The following is a 12,162-nucleotide window of genomic DNA, read 5'->3' on the forward strand; positions in this document are numbered from 1 at the left end:
AGTGTATATATATATATATATATATATATATATATATATATACACACACACACACAACATATGTTTTTTTTCCCCTCAAATTTGTATATACAGTATGTGTGGATTAAAGTCATAAAAATATTGCAAACCATAACAATGTACAAAATATAGTTTATCATCAGCTACGTAATATATTTGTAGACAATAGGTTATTGTAGATAAAATATTGAAAAAATTGAGAGGACACTTATAATAATGTGTTCAAAATGTCCACCACAGAAGACAATGATATACAATGCTGGTCACATGGTGTTTTGGTAAACCATTTTTTGAGTTGTTGAGTTAGTAGCATAGTTGACAGAACTTTTGCGAGCATTATAAAATATTTTGCGCAAAATAAAATGTTTTCTTAAATTCAATTTAGTAACATTTTAGATTAGATTTAGAAATCTAAATATATATATATATATATATATATATTTCTGAAGTATTTATATTTTTAAAATAAATTTGATATAGATACTGGTGACTGTTTTTAATTTTTTCATTATTTTGATCCTGAGAACCAACGTCAAGAAAATCAAAGTAACTTCAAGTAAACTGAAACACAGTGTGCACGCAATGTTTGAGTGAGTGAAAACTATAAATTTTTATCAAAGGACATTAAATGTACCTTAAATTGTAAAACGACTTATCCATAGAAATAAATACATCTGTTCCCTGTAGCTGAACAAAATTGGTGTTTGTGGTTTATGTCGGTTGACTTTGAGGCCATTTATATTCTAGCGTACAACTAAAAGTTGATAAAACTAAGGTTTAGTAGTAATACAATTTAACAACCAAAAACAGTGAGGAAATTGATCAAATATTGCCTCAGACTAGCAATAGCAAATAGCAAATCATGGTTCTCTGCTGTGATATACAGTACACTAAAGGTGATTAGCTATTAAAAAAAGGACAAGCCCTTCGATATGGCAACACCAACTTCGTGTTTTAATAGGAAATACATCAAAACAGGAATAAAAACTGCATTCATGGAGTGATTTCTTGGTTGGTTGCCCGTTAGGTTAGCCTGTCACCGTTTTCTCACATACATCTTGCACAAGGTTGAAACTGTTATACTGAGCTATTGACCCAGCAGGCCAGGGTGTTGAAGGTCAAAGCACCTCTGGTTGGCCATATGCTCTAAATTTGAGAGCAGATATTCAAAATCAAACTCAGCCAGAGAGTTGCAAATAATCTCAACCAACATTACAGTTTATCGAGCACATTGCTAGCGTAGATGCTAAAACTGCAGTTAACACTGTGGTTTATAGGTCACTGAGGGTCTCGCACTACTGTTGTAAGGGGCTTTTTCACACCGGATGCGATCTTGTACTCAGTCAGCACTATTTTTTAATTGTTGGTCTATATAGAAATGTGTCAGATGGATGTTTTTAGCATTGTGCTGTGTCTGTCTGTTTCTTCAGTGTTGCTTTTTTTGTTTTTGTTTCCATATATATGATAGAGCTTTTAGGTTTTATTTAACATTAAAGAATGCATCTTGAAAGATTTTTTTTCAGTTCTTACTGCTGCTTTTGAACATTTTCTATATTAACGCTGCTTCTAAGAGACATCAAGGCTACATTTGTAGTCACTGGAAGGAATCTAATGTACTGAAGAGAGTTTAGAAGTCAGGAAGGCTTAGCTAATGCTAAGAGGTGTGCCGTGCCAAGCGTCTTGATTGTTTTTTTTTCTCTCTCTTAGACCATGAGGAGCAACATGACATACATTTGAAGTGCATTCCAGCCAGGTCTTTGGTGTCTCCAGGCACCATTTTGATTATGGAAGATGGATAGAGGATCGTTGAACAGCTATTATGGTCGTGTACAGTCTTAGGACAGCCCGGTAATGAAGTGCAGCGCAAGGGATTGATGGGTGTTTGGCTCCACAGTGTTTCAAGAGACCAGTGCTGCCCTAGTTTCAACCACTGGGACACCGCAATACAGACAAACAATGAATCGGCATTGAGAACGGATCATAAGTTAGCCTGTATTTGTGATAGCATTCATGCAGAACACAGGTCAGGGTATAAACAATATGACTTAGCCTCACCTCTAAGAATATATAAGAGAAAAATAGTTTGATATCAGATGTTTTGCCCAAGAAAGTTGTCTCAGATGTGAAAAGATGGATTGCTCTACAATAATATAGTCTTGTTACCTTGATCTCACTCTACACCTGTCATTCTCAACATCGCATCTTTCCAAATCAATTTCAGTACTTTTATTTTCAACTGTTGCGCTGACACACAACCAGTTCTCAGCCACACTAAGCCCATGTGATGACACCATGAGATATCGATCAAGACAGACATGTCTAGAGTTCCCCCTGATCTGCTTCCTGTGAAAGATGAGGCTAGTGATCTGCGTGTGCATATAACAGCTGCTGGCACGCAACCGAACGGACGCAGGAACATTTGCGGTGGATGGTCCCTTCTCAGTCCTTATAGATATTTAAGTGGGGTGACGATTATGCAAAATGTACTACTAGCTGAGAGACATTTATGTCATAGGATGATTCCATATTGCTCTTAGTTACATGTAATATGTCCAGGGGAGCATCTGTAATCGCATATTTCCCTACTATATAGTAGGCGAAAAACAGTATGTGAACAAAATAGCATGTCTGAATTCACAGTATTCATAAAGCAGTAGTCAAAAAGTCCCCGGATGACCTACTGTTTCCGGCGAGATTCTGAAGCGCACATCCAGCGGACACTTTACTCACCCATGAGGCCACGGGAAAGGATTTGTGAAGGGCAGTAAAGTGATGCAAATGATGCCGGTAGGTCACATGACAATGACAACATGACGACTGGAGTACATCCAGAGTACATTCATAATACACACTCATTTTACATTTTTACATAAAGCCTACTTTTAACGGTCGCATAAGAAAAATACTTATTTAGAGAGTATGCGTTTGCGGATGCAGCCCCTAGTGGAAAATGATGTAACTACACTATCTAAAAAAGTTCTCCATTTCTCCAATATACGTACTGAGAACAATATAAAGCATATATAATTCCCGTACTAATTTGTTCCCTCATTTCAATTTAGTTAAGAATAAAGCGAGAAAGCAAATCACGATTTGCCTCGCATGAGGGAAAAATGAATAAAATATGGCCATGAATTAACAAATCATGGGGTTAATAAGAATTTGTATAAATGAACTCTTCATTTTTGGGCACAATATAATTTTTTTTCTTCTGCATATCATGTGCGTGGCTCCATACCAATATATAGATGCAAGCAAATCACAAAATATTTTATTACATTACAGTTAATTTTTTACGTTAGTTTTTTTTTTTTTTGAAGGGCTCTTAAATATGTAAAATTTACTTTTATTCATTTTTACATTTTATTTTTTATTGTTTCATTTTATTTTTTACATTTTTATTAAAACATTGGAAGAGATGTGGAATGGTGGGAAGTCTGTTGTGAATGATTTCATCTAATTATAAAATGTAATTTTATGTGTTGTCTTTCAGTAATATTAAGGTACTATGTAGGAATTAGCTTACAGACAACAAAAGTTAATCACTCACCTTTCATGGTTTGCTTTATGCAAAATATTTCTTTGTTTAAAAACCATGCATACATTTCAATAAAAAATACACAAAACATATTTTAGATAAACAAATATGAAATATAGAAATGAAGATGGCAATTTTTTTAAATGTGAAATTTGAAATCCCAATTTTCAGGATTGATACTATCAGCATAAAACATTTCACGTTTGCAATAATGGATGCAGTCTGAATTGCACAAACCCATGCGCACAAGTAAGTCAGCAGGGAAAAGCAGCACACTGTACCCTACACCCACTCACAGCCTCTGCTGATGACTGCCGTCATAGCAACAGATAGACATAACTACCCACCCTTACACACAGTCCTGTATAGAGCAGAGCCTTACACACATACACATATCTCCAGTCCCATGTGAAGCTAGACACACTATACATCCATATAATTCCATTTCAGAAGGCATTTCAATGAAGGTTTACCTCCACCACATAGAGTTTGAAGCATGACTGCTCAATACTAACAATTCAAACAGTACCAGAGGACAGCGTAAGTGTCTGAGAGGCCTACTGGAACACAGTGCGGCCCAAACCAGCGGTTGTGATTTCGACAGAAAGAGTGACAAACATTTCAGGGAAGAGACTTTAGTGGGCTAACCACAGATGACTGACCACTTTTCTCTGGAAGCAGATGCTCGCTTCTCTCTTTGGCCATAGCTGAAAAGGGGAAAAAGGCAGGGAGGGAGTCAGCAGGGTTTTGAAACCCACTTTCACTTCCCAAAGCAAAAGGCTATTTCAATACAGCTGGTTCTACCCAGTGCTTCCCTGTGCCTGTTGCTAACTTTTGCTGAGAGGGAGCGTTTAGGCTCAGGGTGTGTACAAGAGACAGACCTATCAGTTAAAAAACAAAGTCAAAAAATTTAAGTTACTCACTTGAATCCATGTAACTATGCGACAGAGTGCAGTTTTATGACATGACAGTTTGTCCCAAAGCTTGCCTGCTCTCCTGCTACACTCTCAAAAGTATTAAATTTTTTCTTCTTCACAAAAAGAGTACATACTTTTAGGCAACATCTGATTCGGTAGTTGCTAGTTGGCAGGGGGAGGGGCATGTTCATTCTAGGGGGCATTTGATTGGATGAAAATCTGTTTAGTGCTGAATGAGTCACCAAAATGTTTTGTTTGTTTTCCTGGAAAACTTATTTTTAAACCGTACATATTTTTGTACTTTTTAGAGTACACTACAATATGGATGACTTCAAAGCTAATAGGAAAAAAGCAAAAAAACTTGATTAAATGGGGTCAAGCTGTTCAGAACTTTACTGAGCAGAACCTCTGCGCTCAGTTTTCATGGAACATCAATGAGATGTGGATTTTTGTAAAAGATTTTGAAAGCTTTTTTCAACTATGACACACAATTGTTTATACTTTCAGCACACTGCATGTGTATCTGTATGTTGTGTCTGACTCAGACACACAGCACTTGGAGTTACACAAACGCACTCCACGCTCACTGTTCACTCAAGGTCTCCTTGATCGCCCACATTATTTCATGATCTGCAGTAGTATTTCTCTCTCTAATCACTTGGTTGAGTACTCTAGGAATGTGTTGCTGGAACTCCCCTGAGCTGAGAATTCAGATTTAAAGGTTAATATTAATCTATTTGAAATATTCTTTATATTTTATCAAACTGTTCTAGCAGATGTGTGTGTGTGTGTGTGTGTGTGTGTGTGTGTGTGTGTATGTGTATGAAAAATCAATAAGGAGATCTCTCAGTTGTTCCGAGTGCAAATGGAGACTTTTGATATTTGGAGACTATTTTGAAGTCACCAGGTTTCAGATTTTTCTTTTGGGAAAAAGTTTTCTGGTTTTATCTCTCTATTTCTTTTACATTTCAAGCCATTTTAGGATCTGAGACTATGTTGATACTTAAAGAGCTCCACTGAGTCTCCGATATTTAAAAGCAACCTCTCATGATCAATACAATTGTCCTCAGGGGACATGTATCTATATGAAAATTAATTACAAAATAGCTGATTCACAACATCTGGTCATCAAGGTACCACATTTCCATTTTTTTTAAAATTATTATTTATTTTATTTTTTTAAATAATGATTAACATGTTTACTTATTTTAATCATTTTTCCCATGACTTTTCCAGTCAGTCATTTATTATTATTGGATGAGTTCCAGGCCTTTAACAGTGGCATTTTATTTATATTCATGCATTTGGCTGACATCTTGATCAAAAACAACTTATATTGTATTTAAAGTATGCATTTTATCAGCACATGCATTCTATAGCAATCCAACCTATGGCCTTAGTGTTGCTAGCACCATGCACTACGTTTGAGCTACAGGAAAGCTAATATAATATAAGATAATATAAATTAATAAGAGGTTATATGCTGCCTAGTAGAATTATCATAAAAATGAGTTTCCTAGTCAGAAATTGGACACGAATGGCCTCTCAAAACGTATTTACAACTGGGAAACTCAGAGATAATTTTGATATCGAAGTTTCAGAGTTGGATGGGCCATAAACTTTACACATGGTGGAGGAGAGAACTATTGCTGTAGTGACTGTCAAGTTTATTTATTTTTCTCACAACATCTAAATGTCCAATAGCACGTGAAGGCAGCATTTAACACATTCAAGAAAACACTGATCTCTTACCACAATCACCTTCATGGAACTGTTCAGTTTTTAGAAAAAGTAGCTGCAATCTAGAGGTGACTTTAAGCAGTCGGGTTAAGGCTGCTTTGAACAGGTTTGTGTCGCCTCCAAATTCTGTGTAAAGACACAATAGTGCATAAAAGCCTATAATGCACATGCTCTGACCCACCTCAGCCCCTAGTATCAGGCTCTGATGCTGCTTTTGTTTCAGCGTAAGGCCCTGTTCACACTGACAGCAATTAAACTGATGAAGGTCTCAGAGTTGCTATGATGTTGGTTTCCCATAGGTGTTCCTGCTTTCCTCCTTTGCTCAACTTTTTTTTTGCTTTGCCAATGGTGTCTGTAGCTCACTTTGCCAAAAATCAACTTTTTATTGAAAATGATGTCCGTTCACTGCAGTGTGAACACCCTTAAATCAAATATAGCACCAAAGTAGATGCACTGTATATATTTTCCATATTTAAATGCTTATGATTTATATTTTAATTTTGTACTTTATAATGACACATTTTCATTCACCCTTTCATGTTTCTATATTCATTATTTCACATCTTTAAAAAAATCATTATCCAAAATAATTAAATGTAAATGCACCTATTTACCCTGGATACACTTAATAAATTATATAAAAACAAATAAAAAAATTTTAATAAAAAATAAAATAAATAAATAAATAGCATGTAAACAAACAGTAACCTCTGGTCGAAAACTGGTTTCTGTGGGACACACATCTTCTTTGTGTTGATTTGGGCTATCTGAACGCGTGCACTTCCTGGATCTGGACTGTCCCACCGCACATGGGACGCCGCTCAAACCCATCCATCCTACCGCCTCGAGGGTCAGCAAGTATGCCTCATATCTCACGTTACACACACAATCCCGTTCTCCGCGTGGACAGCGTCGAGGCTCCAGCTCATTCTAACAGGTGGCGCGCGATTTCAGGTGGAGCAGCAGTTCATTCACTGAGCCGACGGCGAGCGAGCTTCAACGAACGCCGAGAGGATCACTCGCTCCTCATTATGAGCATTCTTGGGCTCCTACGCGTATTAACACAGTCTAATCGTCGTATTTAGGGTATTTAGGCGAAGGACAGATTGGTTTAATTAGCCTCCAGTTTACAGGTGGGCGAAAGCCGTTTGTAGGACGGCCCCTCTTTCAGTTCCTCAACAGGAGACGCGGGACTGTCATTTGTTTGCCATCCTGTGGGACAGAAGAAACGGCTCCGTTAACAGGTGCGAGGATAGACAAATACAAAGGCGTTAAGTCGTGTGTTTGTGCAGTACGCGATTAGAAGGATATTTTCATTTGTGTTCGCGGTAAATTAGGAGCTTTATCTACATATCTAGAATATCTCCGAAGCCTCTTTCGTTCCTGAGGAGGTCCGACAAAGCCATGTCAACCAAAAAACGGGTGGATTTAACAAGAAGGAGCCGAAGCCCCGCGGTGTCTGAGGCGGAGATGTTTGGTGATTTTCAGGAGTGGTGCCTCCGCACTTACGGGGACTCCGGCAAAACAAAGACCGTCACCCAGCGAAAATACAACAAAATTCTGCAGACCCTCGACGACTCGAATGGAGTCTATATCGAGAGCAACCACATCAACGCCAAATTTAAGTTCTGGGTCAAATCAAAAGGTTTCCAGGTGGGCAACACTGACGGCAAGCCGAACGAGAACGGGGCAGCGGACAGACCGGTCCTGTACGTTCCCATCAAGGCAACGGTTAGTATGGGTGCTCTTTTCCCATCTGCTAATAAAACGCGTAATATTGCCCGATTTTGCCTATGCGAATTCTGAGCCACGCGCACAATGGCGCACTTTACGCGTCTCGCAGCCGGTGAATCTCGTTCAGGGTTGTATATCTGTAGTTCAGCTCATGTCTCTCTCGGGTCTTTGGTAACCACTTGTTCGTGTGCCACTCCGCCCGGTATCCACGGGAACCGTGGCAGCTCTGCCACCCGATTGTCCGGAAACTCTTTCTGTTACCACTATCAGTCACTGACAATGAACACCAGTTTCAGGATATTAGTGAAATGTAGAGCTAACAAATGAAATGCATTTTGAAATGTGCATTTAAGATGGCATACTAGGTTTGCCATCTCTCTCTCTCTCTATATATATATATATATTAAAATATGCAGGCAATGACTGGAATATACCTCTTTATGATGATGTTTTCAGTTTTTGAAGGTTTTTCAAATTCTGAAAGGTATATTTTGTGGGGCTTAAAGAAAAAAAAAGTCCAGAAATTGTTTAAAAAAATCATTTGAAAAATGCTGGCTCTATTTTTTTTCCATAATATTTATTATATTGTATAAATTTTTTATTTTATTATTAAAAGTAGTCGTCATATTATACATAAATCAGCAGTGAAAAATATGGTTTTAAAAAGTAAGTGTAGTGTAACCAGCATGCAGGAAGACATATTTGCTGTCATGTGACAAGAAAACCAGACAACCGAGAGGACACTTTTGACCCTCATGAGTGCCTTTAAAAAGCATAACAAATGTTAGCCATTTTATGTAAATGCACATTTTGTTTGGGTCAAATGGAGTTAACCTGAGATAAAGGATTGAGATTTTTGACTTTATAAAACTTCAATTTTTTGTACCTTGACCTTTGAACTTGAGTAAACTCAAGTGTATTAGAAGTGCATGAAAAGTATTTAGTTCATTTCACTTGATAGTTAAACCAGTTGACATTCCTAAAATTAGTACATTAAACTATTTGTAGAAATTGCTATAAATGTTTTTGAAAAAATGTAGGAAACCAACATGAATACAATGAGTACATTTCTACGAACTTGTCATTTATTTTAAACTACATTTTTAAAATGCCTCCCTTTTTATAATTTCAGACATCCTTACAGTGATCCCAATGTGTTTGTGTAGGGTTAGTTGGACACTCTCATGTCAGTTTGTAACTATTTAAAGTTAGTAAATTGTTGGGAATTCGTAAGAATTTGACCAATCTCATTCAACTTTTTTGTCCAATCTGCTTATGCTGCCCCCATTCATGCATTTCTCTTTTTTTTTTTGCATTTTTACCATTAGCAAAAGCATTTAGTCAAATAGAATGATATTTGCTTCAAACTGTGCTTTTTTTCTTTCTTTTTTTTTTTTTTTTTTACAACATTTATATATTGAGACCTGTTTTACAGAAAAGATGCATGTCTTTTATAAGAATGACTTGTATAACCCGTGCTTGCGTTATCTTTCAAATGATTCATCTTCAAAATGTCTTTTTCTGAGCTGAAGAGTTCAGGTTTCCAAGCCGTTGACTTTATTATAATAATTGACTAAACCCAAACACACCTGCCAATTTGGTTCACCTGTGTAGCTTAGTGAGACAATATGGCAGTGTGTGGTATTATTGGTGAAAAGGCAAGTTAGAAATGTGTGTTTGTATGAGAGCAATAGGGAGAGGTAAAGAGGCAGAGACGAGGTGAGCAGGTCAGCTCTCAACAGAACAAATGAAATAATGAGGAGCCCAGATGAAGATTCATCTTATTACCATTTCACTGATAAAGGATGATGAAAAAGTTAAGATGGATGCACCCTCCGCGCTCTGTGTACCCTCATAATGAAGAGCCTGCCCCAGATTTGTCGTATTCAAATACTATTTTTGCTCACTTTCTCTTGCTTTGGGTATGTGTGTGTTCTGCTTTCTTTGAGACATACCTCCCATTCAGTTCACTCAGGGGGGCTAATTGACGAGAATAGGAAAAACTGAGAGAAAGTGGTTCCCTCACCATTCGATTAGCTGTGCAGGGACTGTGTTGCAATGTGCACAGGTAACATAAGATCTTGATCACAGAATCCTTTACTTGTAATACAAATTCCAGCCTAATGGAAATCGTGTCAAAGGTCACATAGTGACTTAGGAATTCACTTGATTGAATTTTAAAGGAATAATTTAACTTTAAAATTTAAATTTAAAATTCAGTCATTACTCTCATTCATGTTGTTCCATACCCATATGCTGTTATTTTTTCACTTTCTAAAGCAATGCTATGCAGCTGTTTTCGATTTTACATTTTCAGCTTGCAATGACCAAGACAAAAAACAACATAATAGTAGCCTATATAAAAAATCTTCTGAAATTTTATGTTTTCCATATAAATTCTGAATATAAATGCAGATTATCAGTGAATGTTGATTAAAATTTTTGTCTGTTCTTCACAGAAAACTACAGTATGGCAGAAGAAAATCTGAAACATAGCATTCATAGACTTGTTAACTAAAACTATTAATCATTTTTAGTAAATGAAATAAATCTAAAATAAAATATAAATACTAGACGAGAAACTTATACTTTAAAAACGTAGCTTAAAAATGTTGCCTTGGCAATTAACTGAAATAAATAAGTTGAAGTACTAAAATGGCTAAAACTGAAGAAAAAGCTAAACTGCAATATTAAAAAAACTAAAACTAATAATAATGTCAAATGCTTATAACAAAATGACTCAAACTTAAACTAAAGATTAAAATGAAAATCAATAATATAAAAATAAAAGCAAATTTAAAATATGAAAAAAATACTATAATATGTCAATAATAACACTGACACTTTCACAGTGCTTTTATGATGCTTTTTGGTGTTTTTATAGTGCTTTTTTTGTCCTTCTTTGCGCTTCGCAGCCCCGAGCGATTGTAGATTTTTGAGATAAGGAAGAGTAGCTTTAAAAATGTCTACGAAAGTTCTACTTTTTTGTTCCCTAGAAAAAAAGCAACAGCACATGGGTTTGAAACAACGTGAGATTGAGTAAATGATGATAAAATGTTACTTTTTGGGTGAACTATCACTTTAACATTCTTTTTGTTCACATTACTGAATGTAAAATGTCCAATTTTAAGTGAAAACTAATTACAGTCCTGCAGTCTGATGTTTACTTCTCATTGGTGTGCTTGAGTGTAATCGTAGTTTCGACGTTAGAGCGGATTGATCCGCAGCTCAGTATGAAGATAATGATCAGTCTGTCATAATGACTGACAAACTGTTTTCTCTCAGACGCTTACTGTATCACTCATCAAAACACACAGCTTAAAATAGTGCGAATACAGCAGACATCATTCACACATGTAAAGGGGTCATCTGACTCGCCTTAAATTACCTGTAGCACTACTTTATAATGTATGAAAAGTGTAGGAGAGTTGCATGTGGATGACGTTCATGGGGATGAAGGCATAAGAGGAAAAGAATAAAATATTTTTTTCATGTCAGCGCGCAAGACAGAAACATGACAATGAGATGGAGCAAGGGAAAGCAGAGGGGATTTCCGGAGAGGGACAAAGAAGAAATGATGTTGAGAGAGGGAGAAAGAGGTGGCTGGAGGAAACAGTCACACAGCCATCACATGCAGTTGACACCAGCGTCTGTGGACACTATTAATAGCCCATAACGTTCCTCTCTTTTCCTCCCCTTTCTCTCTCTCTCTCTCTATTTTTTCCGAGCACACTGAGCAACTGTTGCAGAAGAACGCTGTTCTCTCTTTAGCTTTTTTTGTCCTAAAGCTTCTTTTATTTTGTGGGGTGGGCAGGGGCGCCTTAAGATAACCGAAGGCCCCTGGGCTACAGCATTACAGTAGGCCCCCCGACCCCAGAAAACCTTTTTTTTTTTTTTTTTAAGCTTCCTAACAATTATTTGTCAAATTTTGTTTTTTGTCTTGTTAATATGCCAGTTAACATTCACAACACTGTTCTGCGTAAAATGTGAATATAAGCGAATATGCAAATTCACTCTTTGCCACAAGGTGGCGCTTGTGGAACAGCAGAATTATATAGCCGTTACATAAAGAAAGGGAAATGACATCAAAACTTTCCTGGCTGAAATGTGAGTTTACAGGTATGATTTAAACACCATAAATCACAGAAAATAGGAATTATTCATCATCAGTAGATCAAAACAACACGGCATGTTGGCATAAATGTGGGTTATTTG

The 12,162-nt window shown here is 36.7% G+C and overlaps 1 protein-coding gene across 2 annotated transcripts in view; it reads left to right on the forward strand.

The window, feature by feature from the left end:
- The first annotated feature begins 7,223 nt into the window (after nucleotides 1–7,223).
- Nucleotides 7,224–12,162, forward strand: part of nol4lb (nucleolar protein 4-like b) — a 145,265-nt gene continuing 140,326 nt past the window's right edge. For both annotated transcript variants that reach the window (XM_016562619.1, XM_016562620.1), the window contains exon 1: nucleotides 7,224–7,944. In XM_016562619.1, the coding sequence (XP_016418105.1) occupies nucleotides 7,618–7,944 (327 nt within the window). In that variant the 5' untranslated portion in view covers nucleotides 7,224–7,617. The remainder of the gene's footprint in view (nucleotides 7,945–12,162) is intronic.

The sequence above is a fragment of the Sinocyclocheilus rhinocerous genome, unplaced genomic scaffold, assembly GCF_001515625.1.
Source record: "Sinocyclocheilus rhinocerous isolate Xijiao unplaced genomic scaffold, SAMN03320098_v1.1 scaffold1251, whole genome shotgun sequence".
Taxonomy (NCBI): Eukaryota; Metazoa; Chordata; class Actinopteri; order Cypriniformes; family Cyprinidae; genus Sinocyclocheilus; species Sinocyclocheilus rhinocerous.